The sequence below is a fragment of the Adiantum capillus-veneris genome, chromosome 4 (assembly GCF_014529385.1).
Source record: "Adiantum capillus-veneris isolate H3 chromosome 4, ASM1452938v2, whole genome shotgun sequence".
Taxonomy (NCBI): Eukaryota; Viridiplantae; Streptophyta; class Polypodiopsida; order Polypodiales; family Pteridaceae; genus Adiantum; species Adiantum capillus-veneris.
The window spans coordinates 65393817-65418417 of record NC_140934.1 but is presented as its reverse complement, the minus strand read 5'-3'; the positions used below and the strand labels follow the sequence as shown (position 1 = coordinate 65418417).

At 41.2% G+C, this 24601-nt stretch overlaps 1 protein-coding gene across 1 annotated transcript; it reads left to right on the top strand.

Moving 5' to 3' along the window:
• The first annotated feature begins 1617 nt into the window (after positions 1–1617).
• LOC147459321 (uncharacterized) lies at positions 1618–3219 on the top strand. Its single transcript, XM_086511578.1, has one exon. It carries the CDS (start codon positions 1618–1620, stop codon positions 3217–3219), a length of 1602 nt encoding a protein of 533 aa, XP_086367704.1.
• The last annotated feature ends 21382 nt before the right edge of the window (positions 3220–24601 follow it).

The window sequence follows — 24601 nt, the reverse complement described above, 5'->3', positions numbered from 1 at the left end:
ACTCGAGATGGGACACCCTTTCACAAGGTGTTTGTCAGAATCCAGAATGATCCCAGTCAATGGTTTTGCAACCTATGCCTTTTGCAGATTCGAGTAAAGATGGGATACTCAGATGCCCTCTACCTTGATTCTGAGTTAGGTTGTTGTTCTATATCTGAAGTTTATAGCAAAATTAATGCGCTAAAGAGCATTGTAGGACCTGATAAGATAGAGAATCATAAGGAGCCTATTTTCAAGCGTCCCAGTGCTGAACGCTCTTTTCCCATTTTCAAATGTAGATGGGGTTAATCATGTATTGATCAAAACTTTTATCTACTGAACAAGAGTGATTCATGAGCATTTTGGTTTGTTTTCCACTTCTCATGCAATCCTTTGTTGTTTTTTACATCTAGATAGAGATGATGTATTTTTTTAATTCTAAAATAGCAAGCACTTAAAAAGTGAATATTCTACGAGGGTTAATTTTTAATTTACAAGCATTCAAACCTTCTCTTTGGTTGTCACATTTCTCTTTGCAACCACTGTAGTTTTTTGTGTACAGTAAAATGGAGATTAGTTGTGCCATTCCATTGGCTATTGCAACCAACGGCTTGATATCTTCTGGGATAGCTGTAAGTGCATCAGCGGGTGAAGAGGAGATAATGTCATCTCTTCCTACTATTCGCAATGTGCGTGCAGCAAAGAGAGCAGCTCGAAATGTCGGGAGGAATAGTGCACCTGCTAATGAACGGGAGATACTTTCATCTCTTCGTATTCGAAATGTGCGTGCGGCAAAGAGAGTTGCTCAAAATGGCGAGTGGAATTTGAATAAGAAAATTATTGAAACCTTGCTAGAGATCAAAGTCTCCTGCAATAGGATGGAGACAATGCAAGCCAATGTCTCGGATGTGGTTGAAACTTTAAGCTCTGCATTGGAGATTGAAAGTGGGATACTATGGAAATTGTGAGAAGAGACAAAAGCAGCAAACTTGCAGAGATTAGAGAGTGAGGCATACATGAGAGAGAAACTTTCGAAAGTTGAGGATTCTCAAAAGATGATATTGGCATCTATTGAGAATCTTCCAAAAGAGGCTTCACGGAGTCAACGTGAATCAAAAGGACGAATGCAAGACAATAATCTACGACAAATCGTGCCAGAATTGAGAAGTATCGTCAACAAGCTAGGTGCTTTGACAAAGGTTCAAGGTTCAAGACTTTCGGATATCCGAGCTACCTCAAATAAATTAAGTGCTTTGGTCAGATTAGTTCGACCAAAGCAGCGTCAAGTTTCTCAACGACCTATTCCTACTCATCCTACTAATGGTAGAAATATAAATACGTAATGTTTTGCTGTATCGCCATCAAATTGTTCTTTTTAATTGAGTCAAGCCGTTGTGTCAAATGTATTTATTCCTACTTATGGTAGAAATATGTAATGTTATGCTATATCTTCATCAAATTGTACGTTTTAATTGAGTCACCATCAATGTGTCAAATGTATTTAGGTTAGACGATATAGTTAGATGTCCCAGTTTATATTGTTTTTTATTATGCATAAGAATGTTCTTTTAGTGACAGATCCAAATTATATCAGGTATATTGTATTTATATGAGATCTATTTGCACCTGATTTCATAGATGGTATCTGGACCACGTATATTATCACCTGGTCATGCACGACGTAGTCGACTTTGTGATGATTCGCGAAAGGCGAGGCGCCAAATAGCACAAGAGAGAACAAGGCATTCACTACAAAGTACTATTGAAACTTTATTGGAGTGCAATGAAAGGCAAAGCATGCATGATGTACATGAAGGAAACTCTGAAGCCATGAATGTTAGGACAACAATGAACTTAGTAGAGGGAAACTATTCCAAAGTAGAAAAGCATTGTTTGTCCATCTGCTTTGAATATCCAACATCTCTCCTTTTACATCACAACTCTACGGCACCAGTTCTATCCAAAAAGTGTGTGTTGCACAATTTAGGAAGCTTAGATTATGTTTGCTCCAAATGTGGAGCAAAGGCCTGGAAGGATGAAGGAAAGACTATCCAAACATTTGTGGGAAAATATTGTTGCTCTGATGGAAAAGTCCAATTACTTCCTTTGAATGAGCCACCAAATGAATTGAAAGATTTGATGAGCTCAACCACAACAAAAAGTAGACAGTTCTTACAAAACATTCGAGGATATAATAATGCATTGGCATTTGTGTCTCTTGGTGCCCATATCGATGAGACTATTAATTATGGTGGGAGAGGTGTATACACTTTTAAGGTTCATGGCTGTGTCTATCATAGCATTGGTTCTTTAGCGCCAGCCGAAGGACAAAATGAAGTCCCACGCTTTGCACAATTATATTTTTTTGATACCGAACATGAGTTGAGCAACAGATTGCATCATGTTTCAAATTTAGATCGTAGTATTCTAGAGTGTTTACAAGTGATGATGCATAGAGTAAATCCTTATGCAAATGCTCTACGATCTGCTGCTTCTTTGTCTAGAGATGCTATTGTACCCAATATGAGGATGGTTATTGCGGAGCATCGTTCTGATGGTTGGCAAAATCTTGCTCCAAGGGGTTTTGAAGTTGCTGCAATTATGCCAGGACAAGGGGATGATAGAAATATTGGCTATCGCGACATTGTACTGAATTTTCGACACGGGGGTTTGAAAATAATCTCCAGTATGCATCGAGCTTACATGTCCTTATTGTATGTTTTATTATTTCCAAGTGGAGAGGATGGGTGGCATCTTTATTTACAGACTACCGATGGAAAAAAATTGAGTCAAAAGCAATATTATGTCTTTCTCTTACAAATAAGAGATGATACTGTGGAGTGTCTTCTTCAAGGAGGTAGGCTATTACAACAGTATGTCGTGGATGCTTATAGTACTCTAGAGGAGTCACGGATTTTGTGGATGCGAAATAACCAAAAAACACTTCGTGGTGAAGTGTACCAAGGATTGGTTGACATGGTTGAGGCTAGAGATGGCTTAGAGAGGGCTGAAGGTCAAAATGTTGGCCGTAGAATTATTTTGCCTTCGTCTTTTGTTGGTGGTCCAAGATATATGTGCCAACTATTTCAAGATTCAATGGCAATTGTTCGTAGTAGGGGAAAACCGGATCTCTTCATCACATTCACATGTAATCCACGATGGAAGGAAATAGATGATGCATTACTACCTGGACAAAGTGCTGTTGATCATCCTGATCTGACTATACGAGTGTTTTATTAGAAGTTCCAAGATATGATGCATTTACTTATCAAGCAAGCCGTATTTGGGGAGGTGATTGGACATGTTTCAGTGATTGAGTTTCAGAAGAGAGGTCTTCCTCATGCACATATATTGTTGATACTTGCATCCGAATATAAACCCATTGATACATTACACTATGACAAGATGGTAAGTGTAGATTCAAGTTTCCACGAACATTTTCTACGTCTACAAATGTAAACAAAAGTGGATATCTTGTGTATATGAGAAGAGATGATGGAAGTTTTGTTACGTCTAAAAATTACAATTTAGATAATCATTGGGTTGTGCCTTACAACCCTCTCTTATCACTAAGATACCAAGCCCATATTAATGTGGAGATTTGCTCAACTGATATTTCATTGCTGTGAAATATCTTTATAAGTATGTCTACAAGGGACATGATCGAGCCACTGTTGTCCTTTGTTGAGCCAGCAGAGGATCACACCCACATTTTTGCTCACACTCATCATTTTTGTAACCATTGATTGTAATAAATGTCTTTCCGACATTGATTTTGAATTGAGCCATTCATTAAGTAACGGGACTCAATTGAGTTTCCAGCTTGTAATTCCGAAGTAATTTCACTTGCTGATGTAATTAGTTAGAGATGTTCTCACCTCCAAGGCTGAGGTATATAAGCCAAAGTTTTTGTAACCTAAGGAGATTCAGATTATTAATCAAAAGTGAGTTTTTGAGCGCCGTGACTGTGTCTGAGAGAGAGTGAGAGAGAGAGAGAGTCTTATCTACTTGCTACGCGAGCTACGGAGCCGCCATTGGAGAAGCGACACCGCCATTGTGTTAGCAACGGCGAGAGCTACGCACTGATACCAAGAGTGCGCGCTATCAGCTTCTACGTGTGGTAAGTTCCTACGAGCTTCGGTGTGAGTTTTCTTCCAACTCGTGTGTCGGAATAGAGCGTGCAGCATATCTATAGAACCACAACGAGTAGAGCTACACATTAGTACCATCGGGGTCAAGTTTCGGTCACCTGTATTTTTCGGCCTGTCTTCATACGCGTTTACCGCACGGAGTGATTATAGGTTGATTTTGCAGTTCAAGTCTTTAGGGTGTTGTTCTTACCTAATGTATAGACTTCCCCTTGAGTTTGAGATCGATTCAATGATTCTAGATCCTGTTTCGTATAGCATTCGTTCGTAGTACGGATTTCAGTCACTTGCGTATTTTAGAACTTAGATTTGATTTCCTTAGTAGTGATTGTCATTAGAAGGTCGAGTAGGTGATTTGACACCCACCTAGTTGTTTCCATGCGCCTGCGGGTCAAGCTTCGTCCTCGTCTGACAAATTTTGTTGTTGGTTGAGTTCTCGCTATTTAGCTTCCGCTAGCGGCGTAACCGCCTTAACATTTGGCGCCGTTGCCGGGGACGAGAGCCCTAAGTAGGTGACCTTAGACTAATCCTACGAGGTGAGTCGTATAAACTACTTTGTATACTTTAGTTAGAAAAGATCTAGGAGTGGTGGACTCCGAAGATCTCGAGAGATACTAGGAAGTGGGGTATTCCTGGGTCTTCCGTGTTGACAGTATTTTTAGTTTAGCTTAGATTTGTTTGTTGTTTTGTTGGTGTTGAGTAGTTGTTGATAGAAGAAGAATTTGCTAGTCCGTGAGTGGCAGTGGATCTCTTTAAAATCACAATTACCAAACCCATTTTATGATTAGGAATAGCTTAGGTAGGACTTCATTTGATCCTGATCTAGAGCTAATAATCATTGGAGTATTTGCTTGATATGGTTGATTGCATGTTAGATCACTAAACCGTCGAGTTAGTAGTGAAACTTGCAATAAACAAAAGTCAGAGAAATTTTCTGTGTATCTGGGAGTTGCTGAGCACTTGAGAAAGCTTTAGGAAGGATTCTGTGCCAAAAAACTGGAAATCTGCAACTTTAGACATCATACGCGTATGATGTCTAAATGACCAAACAGAGACCAAAACAAAAATTTTGACTTTACCAGAGTGTTCAAAAGGGGGGTTATACCCTAATTTCAACTTAAAACAAGAGCATTAACACTCAAAGAAACCCAAAAAGACAAGTCGGAGTCCAAGAAACGCAAAGAATAGGAAATTTTGGATTCAGATCTTGTTTTTACATTCAAACCTGACAAAAACACTTGAAACTCAATTATAAACATTGGAGAAGGCTTAAAACCAAGAATAGTCAAAATCTGGGACAAAAGACATCATACGCGTATAATGTCTTTTGGCACATCCACTGCTTATTTTTGATATCTGACCTGACAAGATTGTTACAAACACTGTAGAAAGCATAAATATCAAGTTTTGACCCAAATTGATGAAAAAGACATCATACGCGTATGATGTCTTTGACCTAATTTTGGACATATTTTGATACTTTGCTAACACAGATCCATTGTAATAGCTGTCTAGAGGTTATATTTCAAGTTTCATCCCATTTGGATCACAATTGACCCAAAAAACAAGTCAAAAGCGGAAAATTGCCAAGAAAAGCCTAAATTAGCCATAACTTGCTCAAACAGAGTTCAAACTGAATTTTGTGAGTGGAAAGAGCATAAGGGGGCTACTGAGAGTGAGCATAACCAAAATAGTCTAAATCTGTGAAAAAAGACATCATACGCGTATAATGTCTTTTTCAGCATAACTGCAACAAAATTCTCACTTGATGAAACAGAAGTTGTCCAACTGACAAGATTAAACAATTGACCAAGTATCAATCAGTTTGGATCAATTCTGACCACAAAAACTTGGGGAAAACAAATTGCCGAGACGGAAAAGTTAAAGTCCTTTAGGGGAATTGATGAATTTGAGATCGGGCAGGAACCTCCAGAATAACCAACCAAAACAAGGGGAACCAGCAAGTGTCATATCAACCGAGGGAAGTGTAAACCAAAGTTGGGTGCAACCATTAGAGCCGATCTTTGAAGGAAGTGTCTCTGATACTTCTTCGGAGAGATCTTACGAGATTTTCACCGAACACTTGGAACACTTGAACCTGAACAACAGAGAAAATATGGCAGCAGGATCATCAAACCCTTCCGCCACAATGAAGCTATTGTTCATAAAATACCAGTACGACAATGAGCAAGGTGCCAAGATCTACAAAGATGGAATGGACCGCTATTGTGTAAAGATAGAGGAGAGACCTAGTGAGTTCAAGGACTTAGTGCCTGTGAGCTATAGCGGAGATAGATATCTAGATGACGAGGGTACCATGTACTTGGTAGTCCTAAACCCTAACATTGTGGACAAGTGGGGATTGATGGGCACCAAAGCCAAAGTAGATGAAGAACTTGAGGAGAAAGCACCAATAATGAACTTCCCTGATGCGAGGTTAAGAAGAGAGAATGAAACTACAAGGATCAACACTGATAACATCTATGTGGGGCTATACAAATATAATAATGGGGAGCAAGATCTCTATTATAGATGTGAAGAACCCTACACTGGAGAGTTGACAGACCAAAAAAGACTTTATGTCTTTACCTACACAGAGGGATCGGAAGTGAAAATTGCCGCTTACGACAAGTATGGCAGGCAATACTCAACAATGGGCAAGAAAGAATTAGAAGGATATACATACTTTGGGGGACCACTACATCAGTATTATGTTACTTCTAGCTCACAAAGACCAGCACCAACAAATGGAGGGCAAAACCCAATGACGACAGGAGGACAAAGAACTCAGGCTGCTGACTCTTTCAGTCAACCTCAGTACTCGAAGCCCGGACCAATGGGATCATTACATTCCAGAGAGTCAATGGATACGAATCGAGGTAGTGCAGTTCCAATCCCCACGTATACCACTCCAGGTCCAAGGTTTGAAGCGGAACCATCACATTTACCTCCTAGTAGTAGATTCAGGGCAGGGGAACCGACAAGGGTAACCCATGAAGTCCATGATGCTAGAGAAAGCTTTAGCCGGGACACAGGAGCAATGAGATTGGTAGCAGACCATAGACGTATGAGACCATCTCAAGTAGCGAAGTGTATGCCAAAGAAGTATGGTGGTTCAGGAGATCCGTATGCACATGTGTCACTCTTTAAGCAAGTCTTAAGAGCTGAGCAGATAACAGATTTCCATACACAATACGAGGGATTTGGTCTTACTCTAGAAGGTACGGCATTGACATGGTTTCAACCACTGAACATAGGGGGATTCCATGACATTGACCATTTGCTAAGAGAGTTTGCTGAGGAATTCTCAAAACGAGGGATTAAGCACAATACGGTCTCACAAATATATGCTTTTAAACAGAGAGAACACGAAAAAGTGAAGGAAGCTTCACTTCGCTTCAAACAATACATTGAGAGATGTCCAGTACGTGAACGACCACAAGATGACAGACTATCTGTTCTCTTTATTGAGGGACTGAGAAACGACACTCTCAAGAAGGACTTGCACTTGAAAGCTTGTACAAGTTTCGAGCAAGTAACGAGAGAGGCATTGTACTTAGTGGATAACTGTACGGTTTATGGAGAGGTGTCAGCGGATACAGATTTTGCATCCAGTAGCTCCTCCTCCGTAGCGAGCGAGACTACCACTAAAAAGAATGTTCAAACAACAACCATGCCAAATGTAGAGCAAATGATAGAAGATGCTCTAAAAAGGATGGCACCATACCAAAAACCATTGCCAAAAACACTGAAATGGTGTGCTATTGAACAAAAATGGACAAACCATCCAACAGAGGAGTGCTATTACAACAAAGGGTATGTAAGGGAGCGTCAGTATGCACCTCCTGCTCAATTAGCACCACCTCAAGTACATCCAGTACCTCGATACCCAACGGGAAATGTACCAGGACCTATGGGGATAGAAAGACCGCAACCGGTATTGGGACAACAACCACCTTTACCAGGAGCAAGACCAGTAGGCATTAGATATGCACCAACCTTAGAGAATCAGGAAGAACAAGCCTTAGTGCCTGTTCAAGCCTATTATGAAGAATCTGGTGCACACATGTCTCCAACTGTGTATTACCCACCAGAAGAACCCAAACAACCAGAACCATGGGGCATGATTGGGAATGTTGGAATACCAACAATTACAAGTGCTTCTGATGAAGAGAGATACAATTTGGACGCAAGAACATTGATGTTCATAGCTCATGGAGGGTTAACAGGACAAAGACCATCCTATCCACAAAGGACGAATCAAATGGGACCAAGACCAGCACTAGGACCCTGTTACAAGTGTGGAGGTGACCATCTGATGAATGTTTGTCCACATACGGAAATCATTAGAATTAACGCTTATTGCACTGAGTGTGGGGTTACTCACTTCATTGAGGATTGTTCAAAGAATCCAAACAAAGTGCAAAAGACGACATTGAATATGCTAGAAACTATTCCTACCAGCAGTGGGTCTGAAAATGAAACTCTGATACCAACGCAAGTTGTTACTAGAGCTCAAGCTAAGAAAACCACTAGAGAACCTGAGAATGGAAAGTTAGCGACTGAAATGGTTAGTCAAGGACCGCGGAGTCAGAAAAACACATGGAAAGCTAGAAAAGCACGCATGAAGTTGAGAAAAGAACGTGAAGACGCTATTCTAGCTGAGGAACTAAAGCAAACTAAAGATAGATTAGAAAAACTTGAGAGTCAAAACGGGAAACGAGAGATGAGCCCGGAAAGAACGAAACAAAAGAGTATCAAAGAAACAACGAGCTTAAGCTCAGGGGGATCAGTGCTAGTCGACAAAGTACACGAACCATTGGACGCACTGATGAGAGCTTACGAAGCTAGGTTAAAGAACAACCAAACACAAGAACAGAGGTGGATGACATACCCAAACGCGGAATTGGAAAAGCAGAGACTTGAAATGTGCCAGAGAATGATCGAGACTGCACAAGCCTTATTAGAACCACCAAAAGAAACAATGAATTGTGGAACGGAAAACCCAATTCAGCAAGAGACTATCGTTTCACGGGTAGCTGAAAAGACTCCCAGTGCACAAAAGCCTGAAAATACACACAAGGATGACCGCATAGTGTTGAACACAACCGATCAGGAGATAGAGAGTTTTCATCCAGTCATACAGAGGTCTTACGGAAGAGATGAGGATTACAATGAATTTTGGAAACAAGTGAGAGAGGCAAACTTTGCAAACGAGCTAAGTTGCCAAGCTAATCAGACAAATTGGAAAAGGACATCAGGAATCCTCCCATAGTGGAATTTGAGGCAGGATCTCAAGTGGACTTGGATCTGCAATCTTACTGGGGAGATGGGGGCTCTGTTAGAACAATGGAGAGCAAACCTCACTCACTGAATACCTTACCTTCATACTTAGGAGAGTATGAAGCAAAATCCGAGATTAGAGCACTTCCCTCACGAAGAATCTCATCAGAAAAAGTCATGGACTCGCAAGGATTGATAGAGATCTTGTCAACACCAGTGACATGCACTATCACTCTAGCTGAGCTTTTGAGGCTAAGACCACATATGTGGACCACTGTAGGAAAATGCTTGGAGAAATTCGGGATAAAAGACCCAACATCGAGACTGCAAGAGGGTATACAAGAGCTGAGTAAACCACAAAAGAACGCTAAGCCTGTACCCTTAAACAAGGTCGGAGAGTATTGCGAAGGTGAAGAGGGGAATACAACCTTACCAGTTGAATTCCAAGGAGTGAACACGATGGCAATACTAGACAGCGGAGCTGGGGTAGCCATTGCTACAAAAGAAATCTGGAAAAAATGGGGGAAACCAGCAATAAGGAAGACTAGGTTGAAACTCCAATTAGCAGATGGACACATGGAGAAACCTATGGGGTTATTAGAGAAAGTTGTAGTGACTTCTTGCGGCATTGAATACGAACATACTTTTGCTATTGTCGATTTTGGCAAGGAGAATAACTATGATATCATATTGGGAAGACCATTCATGAGACAGTTGAAAATGGTCCAAGATTGGGGCTACGATCACATATACCTGAGAAATATGGAAACCACTACACGTGTGAACCTGAAAGACCATAGCTACAAAGATGTGAACCGAACACCGGTAGAGGAGTTTGATTCAGCTACTTTGGCGGGATCCGAATTTCCAGCTTGGTTAGGTAAGCCCAAGGAGTTATGGATGTGTGGAGCTTCGAAATGTGGAAGTCTGAAACGAGAAGAATGTGTTTTAGAAAGGGCTATCGAAGACGAAACTTATATAGGAGAACCCTTTCCAGAGGACACGCTTGAACCATTAGAATGGACACACATTCTAGCAACCCTAGATGTTTGTGCAATTCCGGATGGTCCCACAACGAAATTTTGCGACAAGGACGGGTACGACGTGGTTCCGTACTTCATGTTGAGAACTGTACTCGAAAAAGAAACTGAAAAGAACGATACACTGGAAAAGGAAGATGAAGAGGAGGTGTTTCACGACATTCCCGATCATCCTGAGTGGGGAAATGAAGCAGACAACGAGTCAACGGACAATTCAAGCGGAAACGAAGAAACTATAACGGATGTCCGATTTTATGATTTTCCGAACCAAACTAAACAACGCCAGAAACGCTATAGAGCAAAGAAAAAAACAAAGGGGGTTAGAACCAATCCGATGCCTAGAATAAGAGGAAAAAATCAATTCCTAATGCTAGTAAAGGCGGAAGATTGTGTTAAGGACAAGATTTCTGGAAGAATGAGAGGCAATGATCAAAAGAGCTTACGAAAAGACAAAAAGGCTCAAGAAATCAAGTTCAAAGGAATGGAACGAAAACAGAAACAGAAAAATCAGAAAAGAACAAGCGCAACAGAGAACACACGGAGTCCAAGTTAGAACGTAGAAACAAGTACAGAGAGCTCAAGAAAACTCTGAAAGAAGTTTGGACGACAGAAATTGAGAGTGGAGAGGACAAAACGCCAAAATCAAGGAAAACATGGATGTTCCCTCTCACTATAGGAAATTCACAATAGAGGATAGGAAGGTGGTATTAACCCCACCTATTCGAGAGAGAAAGGAGAACGAATCTTATGACGGACCGGAGGATGCAAAAAAAGTTGATTTAGCAGCTCCAGGTGAGCCACCTAGACCGGTGTACATAGCCACAGATTTGTCTCCAGGCGAGGAAGAGAGACTTTTGAGTCTTCTCAGAGAGTATAGGGATGTGTTTGCATGGTCTTATAAGGACTTAAAGGGAGTTGACCCATCGATATGCCAACACACAATCCCACTGAAACAAGACGCAAAGCCTAGCAGACAGAGACCATACACATATAATGATACGTTTGCTAAGCGAATCAAAGAAGAGATAGATAAGCTAATGGAAGCTGAATTCATATACGAGATTGAACACACCGATTGGGTATCTCCAATTGTGGTAGTACCCAAGAAGAACGGAAAACTCCGAGTGTGTGTCAACTTAAAGAAAGTGAATGCTGCAACAATCAGGGACAATTATCCCCTGCCGATAACTGATCATGTTCTAGAGCGTGTATCAGGGAAAACACATACTCTTTTCTTGATGGTTTTTCAGGATATAACCAGCTAGCCATAGCACTGGAAGATCAACATAAAACAGCTTTTGCAACGGAGTGGGGAATTTATGCTTATCGGGTTATGCCTTTTGGTCTAACCAATGCTCCCGCAACCTTCCAGAGGCTGATGACGCATGCTTTCAAAGAATACTTAAGGTTGTTTCTAGAAATATACATGGATGACTTATGTGTACATTCTCTTCTGAGAGATGAGCATCTAGAACACCTAAGAAAAGTATTTGAGAAATGTAGGACATATCGCATTTGTCTCAATCCTGAGAAATGTGTGTTTATGGTCCGACAGGGCAGAATTCTGGGACATATTGTCTCACAAAACGGAATATCCACGGATTTAGAGAAGATAAAAGTTATAGTGGATATGCCTAGACCAACCAATGCGAAACAAGTACAGAGCTTTATGGGACATTGCGGATATTATAGACGATTCATTTACATGTACGCTATAATAGGCCAACCACTTTACAGGCTAATAGTGAACTTTGAATGGACAGAGGAGTGTGAGGAATCGTTCAAGAAATTGAAAGAGGCACTCATTACTGCTCCAGTCTTGAAATCACCAGATTGGGAGAAGATATTCCATGTGCATATAGATGCTTCGGCATATGCAATAGGATGCATTCTGGCTCAGCCAGAAGAAGGAAACATGGATTTTCCTATCTGTTACGCCAGTCGACAGCTCAACAATGCAGAGAAGAATTACACCACAACAGAGCGAGAGGGATTAGGAATGATATATGCTGTGAAGAAATTTCGGCATTATCTTCTAGCCAACAAGTTTGTGTTTTTTACGGATCACCAAGCCTTGCTCTACCTAGTGAATAAACCATGCAATACGGGAGAATAGTGAGATGGTTCATTATCTTACTGGAATTCGACTTCACGGTAGTAGTAAAGAAAGGAAAAACACATCTTAGAGCTGATCATCTTTCGCGATTGACGAATGGAGAAGACCCTATAGGAGTAGATGACGACATGCCAGACGCGTACTTGTTCAACATAGAAATGATACCGAAGTGGTCTCAAAATGTCGTTAACCTATTAACCTATGGAGGAGAGTTCGATAGAAGAGAATACAACCTGAAACATATTGCTATTCAGCAATCCAAGAATCTTCAATTGGTTGCAGGAAGGTTGTATCAATTGGGAAATGATCATGTTTTACGACTATGCATCAATCCTGAGGAATATAATATATATCTGCGCGAAGCACATGTTCAAGAATGTGCATTTCATTGTTCAAGAAGGAACACATATAGAATTTGTTACAATTGGGAGTCTATTGGCTAGGAATGAAAGAAAGCGTACATGAATATGTCACTGTATGTATTGTATGTTCATCAAAACCGCCAGCAGAGTATTCGACATTATATCAGATAATGATCGCTCCAGAATGGAGTCAGTATATTGTTGAATATCTCACAAATAGAACTTTCCCAGAAGGAACGTCAAAAGCTCGTCAGAAATCTGTAGAGACAGAAGCTAGAGATTACGCTTTAATAGGAGATCAACTCTATAAGAGATGTAAAGACAACCAGCTTAGGATTTGCGCATCAGAGTCTGAGTATGTGATAATCCTGGAGCAAGCTCATGGAGGAGTAGGTGGAGGCCATTTCTCAGGTGATAAGACAGCAAAACTTGTCTTAGCCGCAGGAATATGGTGGCCAACATTACATATGGACGCTGAGGAATACGTTAAACGGTGTGATGACTGTCAGCGGACCAAAGTACCACTTAAAAGAGATGATATGCCGCTTAGACCAATGATGGGGGCAAGAGCTTTTGCAAAATGGGGGATTGATTATGTCGGACCCATTTCACCTCCTGCATATAAGACTCATGCACAATACATCATTGTGGCTACAGACTATCTAACAAAGTGGGTCGAAGCAAAGGCAACTCAAAAAGCAGATGCCAGGACCACGGCACAATTTCTATATGAATACGTCTTTGTACGATATGGATTGCCAATAGAAATTGTGAGTGATCGAGGCACACATTTTATAAATGAAGTGATAAAGATCCTTCTAGATGAATTCATGGTAATCCATAGGAAATCAGCCCCGTATCATCCACAAGCAAACGGACAAGCTGAAGCAACAAACAAAACCATATGCACGGTCCTTACGAAGATTGTATCTGAGTCGAGAACTGACTGGGACCAGAAGTTGCATTCAACATTATGGGCATATAGGGTAGCATATAAAACATCAATAGGAACGACCCCATATAACATGGTTTTTGGGCTAAATGCTATCTTACCAATAGAATTCTTGATTTCAACCTTAAGGGTGGCTAAGGATCTAGAGTGGACAGGGCACGAGCTTTCTGATAGAATAGATGACCTGGAAAAGCTAGATGAGCTTCGCCTAAAAGCAGTAGCTTCTATCTACGCTCAAAAAAGGCGACAAAAGGAATTTTTTGATAAGCATGTGCGGACTAAAGAGTTTAAGGTTGGGGACTATGTCCTAGTTTACACTCTGAAACACATGCTAAGAAGCTTAAAAAGCGAGGGATGGGACCTCTGGTGATTAAAGATCTATCACCAAGTGGAGCCGTCAAGCTTGCTACATTAGACGGAGAAGAAATGCCCAATTGGATTAGTGGATGCAGAGTGAAAAAGTATCTTTTGCCGCTAACCCAAGACATGCTTCTCAAAATACATCAAGAAAAGCTGCGTGTCCAGAAAAAGAAAAAGATTGAGGAGGAAGCGCAAGCCGAGGCGAAGGAAAGAATGGAGAAAAGAAGACTACTGCGTCAGAAACAGCGCAATGAAGGAGCAATACGAATAAACGCAGTCAGTATAACAGAAATGGATAATGACAAAGAAGAACCCATCATTGAATGCAAAGTAGGAACCAACCAAATCAAAGCCAGAGCACTATTGGATTCAGGAGCTCAAGCTAACCTACTTTCACTCAGTTTGTATAGACAATTGACAAATGACACTAAACTACAAACTGCCAAGCAAGAGTTAAAGAGTTACTCTGAGAATTCAATCAAAACTGTCGGATGCACAGTTTTACATATACAGATTAACCATTATGTGTATCCTCATATGTTTTACGTGGTTGAAGACCAAGCTACACAACATCCATTATTGCTAGGACAACCATGGCAGAAGCAATACAATGCAATGATTGACTGGAGTTCTAAATCAGTGCTTATCAAATACGAAGGTGAAAGTCAATCAGTTAAGTTCACCAAAGGAGCAGAGCCAACTCCAAAGGACGAATCCAAAGACAAAGGTAAACAACAACCAGAGAAAAAGAAGAAGCAATGGCAACCAAAAGTTTCTATACAACCGGATTACTCTTCGACGAGGAATTCCCAACAGTGGATAAGGAAGACAAGCAATAATATAACAGCTCAACCTTGGGAAAAAACGGAGTCAAAGTTGGTATGGAGACCAAAAAAGGTTGTGCTAGAGAACACAAAGGTGGAAAACAGATTCTTCAATACCAGACAACAGAGTGATTCCAGACAATCAAGGACAGTGAAACAGATCTGGATTCCAAAGAAGTTCATGACGGCACAAAGCTATAGCAAGCAAATTTGGATCCCAAAGATTTGTAAACAGGAACTCCCTTCAGTACAATCAACGGAAACTCCTAGGTATTTCAAGGCGAGGAAATCAACACAAGGAACAAAGCAGGTTTGGGTCGCAAAGAGTTTGTGGCAAGCACAAGCAAAGCGGAAGCAGATTTGGATTGTGAAAAAGAACAACAAGGTAAAGATGAATCCATCTACTGATTCTACTACCGAAGTATCACCAACCCAAAACCCGACCACCAATCCTTCAATCAAACAAAGAGCAGCTTTATTGGAAAGACTGTTGTATCATCGCTCTGCAATTGCATTTGGGAATTTATGACCAAAACAACTACAATGCTTCGTCCACAGACACTTCATAGTCGTCCGGGAGGACTCAGACTAGGAGGGGGGGAGGTATACAGGCATACAGGAGTTACAAAGCAGCTACAAGCGCCGAAAACAAAGAAAAACAAAAATTATATTACAAGGGCAGTGTCTTACATGATTTTGCAATTTTTATGTTTGATTGCGGATATTGATAATATTTATGCCCTTATATACCTTGTTTTGCAACAAGAAGAGATCAAATGATGAATTTGGGTCTATAGACGTGTAAATATCACTAAATAAGAGTGTTTTTGGAGCTAAAAAGTGGTAATCCAAGTCCAGAAATCACAAATAAGTGTATATTCATCTACACAGGGTTACCAGCTATTTATTGTGTATGTTTGGAATTTTTTGGCTTCAATTTGCTATTTTCCTTTATTTTTTATGATTTTCTTAATAAAAGTAAAAGAAAAATAAAAAAGCAGGTGAAATGAGATCGAAAAAAAGAAAAGAATAGACGGTGATGGTCCTAATGACAAGGGAAACCCATGGTAAAAATTGGGTACAATTCTGAAAAAGTTGCGGAAAGCCCGAAATGACAGAACTTTGGCAAAGTGGACAGATTTCTCAGAAACAGGTCAAACGGAGTCCAAATTGAGAAATTTCAAATCCTAAAGTGCATTTCACGACGAGATAGGAGCACATGTCAAATTTGGTAACAAGTGATCCGGGAAGTCCGAAGTTAAGTTATTTTCACATCACTTTCAAGCTCATTTCCACTATTACCTTCTTGGAGAGAGCAAAGAGCACACAGGAGCATCTAACCTTCTACAGCCTTCTACGACTGCTACGAGAGCTCAGAGGACACCAGACATGAGAGGTAGACTCGTTGCCATAAGCTTTTGATGCTTATCATTAACTTTTGTCGCGAAAACTGACCAAAACCAAGAAACAAGAGCAGACGGGGAATGCGGTAGAATGCTAGGTAGTGGCACAACCGCCTAATCAAACCTTGCAAGAACTTATAGGTGGGTTACCCTAGTATAGAAGATGGGTTTCTAACACTCAAAGCTCCAGAAAGAACGACTGGAAAAACCCTAGGTCAACAAAGCCTGCAAGAGGCAAACAGGAAAAAGTTGTCGAAACGACACAAAACTTCTCAGGAAGCTTAACAACATCGAGGGCAATGCAACCATGGAGTATCTCCAGGTTTGAACCACCAAAAGTAGGTCGGAACAACCGATTCGGCTGCGGACACACAAAGCGTCATTTTGGCATAACGGCTAAAATTGACAACCAAATGACATGAAACTTCACAAGCAGCTTCAAATATACATGGATGACTTATGTTGCAAGCAAAACCCAAAAGAAAGCTGATTCACTTACCAATGGTGAAAAAGACGCTTTCGGGCAACCAAATGGAGAAAGATGGAGAACGGGGAGCCAAAGTCAAGTTCAACCAAATAGGTGGCTTCACAACATATCCAATGAGCGGGAAATGCAACTCTCGAGAAGAAAAGTTGAAGAAATTCAACTCCAAGGCAAAAAGACGACTTCGGAGACTGAAATGCCTATAAGGGGGCTTTTTAGCTAAACTAATGACTTTTTAAGTTGAAAACTAGTTAGCAGGGCTTAGGGCACTAGCACAAAGCATTCTTTGCACAAAAAGACCAACATTTCAAGAAAAGACATTATACGCGTATGATGTCTCACAGCATGATTTTCACATCCATTTCAACATTTGAGTGCATAGCCTCATTCCACATGTTAATCACATCCTATGAACCAAGTATCATGAGAATTGGAGTTAGAAAACCCAAGGAAAACCAAAAAGATGCAAAGTAGGCCATAAAATTGATTTTTGGTCCTAATTTTGTCAAAATAACTCCAAACTCATTGAAACTTTGTAGGATTGTTGATTAACACATCTACAAGCTATCTGGAACCAAAAAGCACCATTTTGACACAAAAGACATCATAGGCGTATGATGTCTATTTGCACTTACAGAGCCAAAATTGCTCATTTGTCATCATACATCCATTATATATATCTAATACATGCTACATATGAAGTTTGGAACCATTTGGTCAAGTGGATCACCACATTAGGCCAATTGAGGAAAAATTCTTCATCCAAAGCCTATTTTTGGCCCAAATCCAACATACTCAAGTCCAAACCAAGATTTGAGTAGAGACAGTCCTTCACTAGTACATGGGGAGTCCACAGAATCAATCCCATGAAAAATTGATGAAAAAGACATCATACGCGTATGATGTCTCCAGAGCCATTTTTAGCCCAATATCTATCCAAACTTCATAAATCCACTGAATAAGCCTATCTAAAGCCAAATCCAAGCTTATAGAGAAATTTGGTCCAAAAATACACTAAAAGACATCATACGCGTATGATGTCTCACTATGTGATTTTGGCACCTCAGGGCTTCAACCACCAAACAGAAGTGATCTACATGCCATTTGAAGGTGAACCACCAAGTTTTATCCAATTTGGATCATAAAATCCAATTCCCTTTCAAAATTTTGCCAAGAGCATGAACTGGACTAAACTGGCCAAAACTTGACCAAATGGGATCCAAACTCAAATCCAAGCATATGATACTCATGTATACACTATCAGCTACAAGCACAACCAATATGAAGTCATTTTGACACAAAAGACATCATACGCGTATGATGTCTCCAGCATGATTTTGAGCCCAGTTTGCATATTTTTTCACCTACCCTGCATCCTTAGGCCCTGAATAGCTCATGTTTTAATTTTCAAGTCATTTGAATAGTTAAAAGCTTCATTTCGGCTTTCAGTACTAAAAAGACGCTAACTTCTGAAATTGGAGTTACAGGATCCATGGATTCCGCCAAGTTATCGGCAACGAAGAGAAAAAGACCGACAATCAAAGATGCTCCTGCAGAAGCGGAACCCTTTGACATTCCAGTAGAAACCCTCAAGCCAACCAAAACTTGGGTGGAGGAAGCAGTACTGGAACAAGAGGGAATAAAGATCTACCAGGGGAATTTCAGAGATCCTCAAGGGCAAGCGGTGGATATACCGATGATCCCACAAGAATTGGTGGATTATAGCAGGTCAGAGAATATCAGCAGGTACCTGGAAAGGGCAGACTTGCACAGATTCTTCACCTCGAGACTATCAGGGTAGATACAAGAAGAGTGTATGAGTTGGCAACCTCCATTCAGAAGGATGGGAAAGCCACATTGACAGCAATAGATGGAGAGAAAGTAGAGGTACAGATCACTCCACAGCTCATTGCAGATGCATTGAAGCTGAACAACAAAGGGAGCTCTGTCAGGGAAAGAAGGGAGGCTATAGAGGTTTATGGGTCCAAGAAACAGAATGCAACTTATGGAGATATGGCAGACCAAAGAGCGGCAACCCTTTGCCGACTGTACAACCAATTTCTCCATATTTGCAGTAAAAGACCGCAAAATTATACGACACCGCCCCATGCCATTGCAACTACCATCACATGGGCATTGAAGAGCAATATGCCAAAAGAGGTGAATTACGCTCAACACATCCACGAGCAAGTAATTGCCATGCACAACGAGAAGCCAAAGTATATAGGAGGAGCTGAAGTTCTGACAAGAATAGCTTATGAAGCTATTGGAGCCAGAGATCAATGGCCAAAGGTTCCCTCCCAGAATGAGTGGCTTAGAGAAGCCGATGAGGAGGAAGAACAGCCTGAAGTATCCAAGAGGGCGTCCACAAGAGCACGCAGGAAACTAGAAATAGTTTCAGAACCTGAAGAGAATGTGGATGAGCCAATTATGAAGAAAGCAAAGAAGAAGGTTGCTCCCAAGAAAACCAAAAGTCAGAAAGCGGCACGAATGGAAAGACTAGTGGAACAGTTTAGAGCGGAAAGAGCTCTAAAGGGGGACTTTGAAGAAAAGTGGGTGCCAGACCCCACTAAAGTCGGAACTAGCTCAGCCAGGCCACATGTTGATCAATATGATCAATATATTAGAGCTTATGAGGAGTCAGAGGCTATACTGGAGCAGCAACCTGTCGAGCCATACACTGAAGAGGAAGTACAGCTTTTAAAAGCTGAGCTGCAAAAGGACGACAAGGGGAAGAAGAAAGTAGATGAGTCTACTGAACCTCAAGAGAAAGACGGGCAAGCAAACAAAGGGAAAGCCAAGATGACTGAGGACAATCAGCCCTCCTTTACTGATGTACCCAGCCCGAAGAAGACGGAAATAATTGTGGAAGAGACCACAGTAGAGATGGACATGGCTGGTATGGAAAAGCCGGAGGCCGGGACCAAGGAAAAGGAGATAGATCCAATTCAGAAAAAGAAAAACGATTATGAGGATTTGGTAGCGATAGGGTACACTGAAGAAGAGGCCCTTGAGGCGGTTTATGGGATCACCCTACAAAAACGAGATGATCAGAGAGGGACAGAGGAAAATACAAAGAGTACAAAAGAAAGTGATGAAAAACTGGACGAGCAGAACGTACTAGAAGAGCCGAAGCCAGTGGAGGTGGTGGCCGAAAAAGATTTAGAGTTGACAGATGAAGATGAAAAAGACATGCACATGGTGCATGAACTGCTCAACAAGATCAAAGAAAGATCCAAGGCAAAGGAAGTGGAGATTGGGACAGCCAAACAAAGGGAAGCCGAGTTGCAGAGGAAATTAGAGGATGCTATGACTGAATCTGAAAGTCATAAAGCATCACTCTACGATGCGGAAAATGAGAGAGACGGCTTGATACTCCAGCTAGCCGAGGCTTCAAGAGAAGTAACAAGTGCACAGGAAGCAAGGGAGCGGATGGAAGACGACTTGGAGGCGGCTAAAGATGAGCTCATTGAGCTGAGGGAAAGAGTCGATCTCCAAGAAAGAACAATCACTAGACTCAGGACAACTCCTAGAGCTAGCAGAGCAGGAACCGATCAAGAGGGAGCTCTTGTACCAGCTCTGGAAGACCAGGTCCGAAGCTTACAAAGAGAGCTAAGATTAGAGCAAGTGCAAAGGTTGCACATTGCGGAGGGATCATTGGCAGCAGAGGAGAGGCTCACTTTAGAAAATCAAACACTAAGAACAGAGAATGAGACCCTCCGCAAACAGCTCCAAGATCTACAAGAGCAACAAAGAAGAGAGACAGAGACACCACAAGAAGAATCGGGTGGAGCAGCCATAGAACTACCAAAAACTGGAGAGGCAACCACAATTGAAGATCCAGCCCCAGTTCACGAGGTGACCTCAACTTCAGGAATCTCTGAAGAAGAAGAACAAAGGCTCCATGACCAAATAGAAAAGTCAGCAGAGGAGAGTGCCAAGGCGGAAATGGAATGGGAGAGGAGACTCCTCATCTCCATTAGACTTCAGGGATTAGACACAAAAGTGCTCCATGAAGAGTGGATGCAACCCAGCCTGCCTTTCCCTTTGATGAAGTTTGAAGTGATAAAAACGAAAAAGAGAATAGAGGAGGAGCAGTATGTCGCTCTTTACGAAGGCGACATCACAAAAGAGGAACAATCAAAGAAGATTGTAGATTCGCAGCCTAGATGGAGGAAAGGTTGGCTAAACAAATACCCAGCCTACCTCATCTACTTGGTATAGGCACCAAAGGAGATTCGGGAGAATGCAACCTTCTGCCCGGTGCCAAGAGTCAGAAGCTGGAAAGAGCATGGCAGGATTGTAGAAAAGAAGCCAAATTGGCTTAATTACCCCAGGATACCAGGACCAAAGGCAGGAGAGAGAATAGGTAAAGCCTACATGGTGAAAACCCTAATGGGCACCATCAAGCTCTTTACTGGCTCTCCTGACCTTTCGTGTCAAATGCTCAAGAAAATTTGCAGGACTCTCTTAGCTTGCATTGAAGTGTTCGCGCCAGATAAAGCCACGACCTCGAGTCTACTATCGACGGCCGACATAGTGACTGATATGATGTATGACCTTTCATTGCAGCCTTCTCCAAAAGTGTTGCACCTCCTATACCAGAGGATTATGTTTTTGCCTAGCTTCCACATGCAAACATTCGAAGAAGCTTTCTACACCGGCTTTTTCACCCACGAAAGCAAAATATTCGGCCCAACCTTGACCATCGGCAACCTGCGATACGAATCACATTTGCAGATGCTCAAGACGACAGGACTTTATTGACCAAGCATAAAGGTCATGTCAGGGACGACATGAACGCGGAGGGGGGGAGTGTTGAGCCAGCAGAGGATCACACCCACATTTTTGCTCACACTCATCATTTTTGTAACCATTGATTGTAATAAATGTCTTTCCGACATTGATTTTGAATTGAGCCATTCATTAAGTAACGGGACTCAATTGAGTTTCCATCTTGTAATTCCGAAGTAATTTCACTTGCTGATGTAATTAGTTAGAGATGTTCTCACCTCCAAGGCTGAGGTATATAAGCCAAAGTTTTTGTAACCTAAGGAGATTCAGATTATTAATCAAAAGTGAGTTTTTGAGCGCCGTGACTGTGTCTGAGAGAGAGTGAGAGAGAGAGAGAGAGTCTTATCTACTTGCTACGCGAGCTACGGAGCCGCCATTGGAGAAGCGACACCGCCATTGTGTTAGCAACGGCGAGAGCTACGCACTGATACCAAGAGTGCGCGCTATCGGCTTCTACGTGTGGTAAGTTCCTACGAGCTTCGGTGTGAGTTTTCTTCCAACTCGTGTGTCGGAATAGAGCGTGCAGCATATCTATAGAACCACAACGAGTAGAGCTACACATTAGTACCATCGGGGTCAAGTTTCGGTCACCTGTATTTTTCGGCCTGCCTTCATACGCGTTTACCGCACGGAGTGATTATAGGTTGATTTTGCAGTTCAAGTCTTTAGGGTGTTGTTTTTACCTAATGTATAGACTTCCTCTTGAGTTTGAGATCGATTCAATGATTCTAGATCCTGTTTCGTATAGCATTCGTTCGTAGTACGGATTTCAGTCACTTGCGTATTTTAGAACTTAGATTTGATTTCCTTAGTAGTGATTGTCATTAGAAGGTCGAGTAGGTGATTTGACACCCACCTAGTTGTTTCCATGCGCCTGTGGGTCAAGCTTCGTCCTCGTCTGACAAATTCTGTTGTTGGTTGAGTTCTCGCTATTTAGCTTCCGCTAGCGGCGTAACCGCCTTAACATCCTTCAAGATGGTGAAGGAGCTACTGATGAGATCAAGAGTTATCTCAATGCACGTTATGTTTCTGCATCTGAGGCTATGTGGAGAATATTTGGCTTCGACATGCATGGTGAAAGGCCAGCTATTCAACGATTGCAAGTACACCTTCCATTGCAGAATATGGTTACATTTCAAGATGGTGATGATGTATCACATTTGCTAGATAATGAGAAAAATAGAAAAACTACCTTGACAGAATGGTTTGTTGCAAATCAAAATTATCCTGAAGCAAATAGCTTCACATATACCGACTTTCCAAATGGTTGGGTATGGAATAAAAGTCGAAAGGCATGGTCTCCACGACAACAGGGTGTTTCTATTGGAAGAATGTATAATATTGTCCCTACTGCTGGTGAGGTTTATTACCTACGAATGCTTCTCAATATTTTCAAGGGATGTAAGTGTTTTGAAGACTTGCGTATGTATGATGGTCACATCTATGATACATACAAGGAGGCATGTATAGCTAGAGTATTATTGCAAGATGATGAAGAATGGTCAATTTGCCTCCAAGAGGCATCTTTTTTTCAAAATGGAATACAGTTGAGACAATTGTTTGCAATCATATTAGTTTTTTGTGAGCCACTTCATCCGGCTGCTCTTTGGGATAGGTTTTGTACTGAATTTTGTGAGGACTATGTTTATGCCCTAAGGATGCGTATTTCAGATGCAAGTGTGCGATTTGATGTGGCAAAAAATCAAGCTTTACTTCATATAGAATGCTTTTTGCAACAACATGGCAAGAGGATTTGCGATTATATGTTGCCTGCAATAGACTCAACATTGGTATCCTTTAGTGAAAATGGTACCGTGGCTGAAGAAACAATGTTCAATGTTGATGAACAGTGTCGTATAGCAGATTGTATGGAAACTTCCTTAAATGAGGATCAGCGAGATGCATATCACCAAGTGCTACAAGCTATTGACACACATTCAGGGAAGGTATTTTTTCTGGATGGTCCTGGTGGCTCAGGAAAAACTTACTTATATAATGCACTTCTTTCACGAGTGTTTGGAAGTTGTAGAGTTGCTCTTGCATGTGCATCCTCGGGTATTGCAGCTTTGCTTTTGAGTAATGGAAGGACTGCTCTTTCTAGGTTTAAGATACCTTTGGAGCTTCACTCTGAAGCAACTTGCAATATAAAGGTAAATAGTCAACTTGCAGAACTTCTAAGGAATGCAACTTTACTTATATGGGATGAAGCTCCCATGACACATCGCTATGCATTTGAAGCAGTGGAAAAAACTTTAAGAGATATTATGCAGCGAGATACTTTGTTTGGTGGAAAAGTCATTTTGCTTGGAGGTGAATTTCGACAAATACTACCTGTTGTACCAAAAGGTAGTCGTACAAACATTGTAAATGCTTCGTTGTGTCATTCTCACATATGGAAATACACGAAGATACTGAGGCTTGCCAAAAATATGTGTATAGTTGATTGCAGTTCAAATTCACTTCAACAAAGTTTTTCCCGTTGGGTGCTTGATATTGGCAATGGGGTTATGGATGATGGAGGAGACTTAGACAGAGTCAAAATACCTTCACACATGATGCTTCCAAGAAATAGTTTGGCAGATCTTCTAAGCTTTATATATGGAGATTTGTGTCATTTGCAAGATCATGCAACTTTTTTCAGAGATCGAGCAATACTTGCTCCACGGAATAAAGAGGTGGATTTAATTAATGACTATGCATTGCGAAGAATGCATGGAGATTGCAAAGAGTATCTGAGTGCAGATTCAATTTGTATGTCAGAGGAAAACACACATTTGTACACAGTTGAATATCTGAATAGCCTTACTCTTGGTGGTGGTTTTCCACCTCATGCTTTAGTCTTGAAAGAAAATGCTC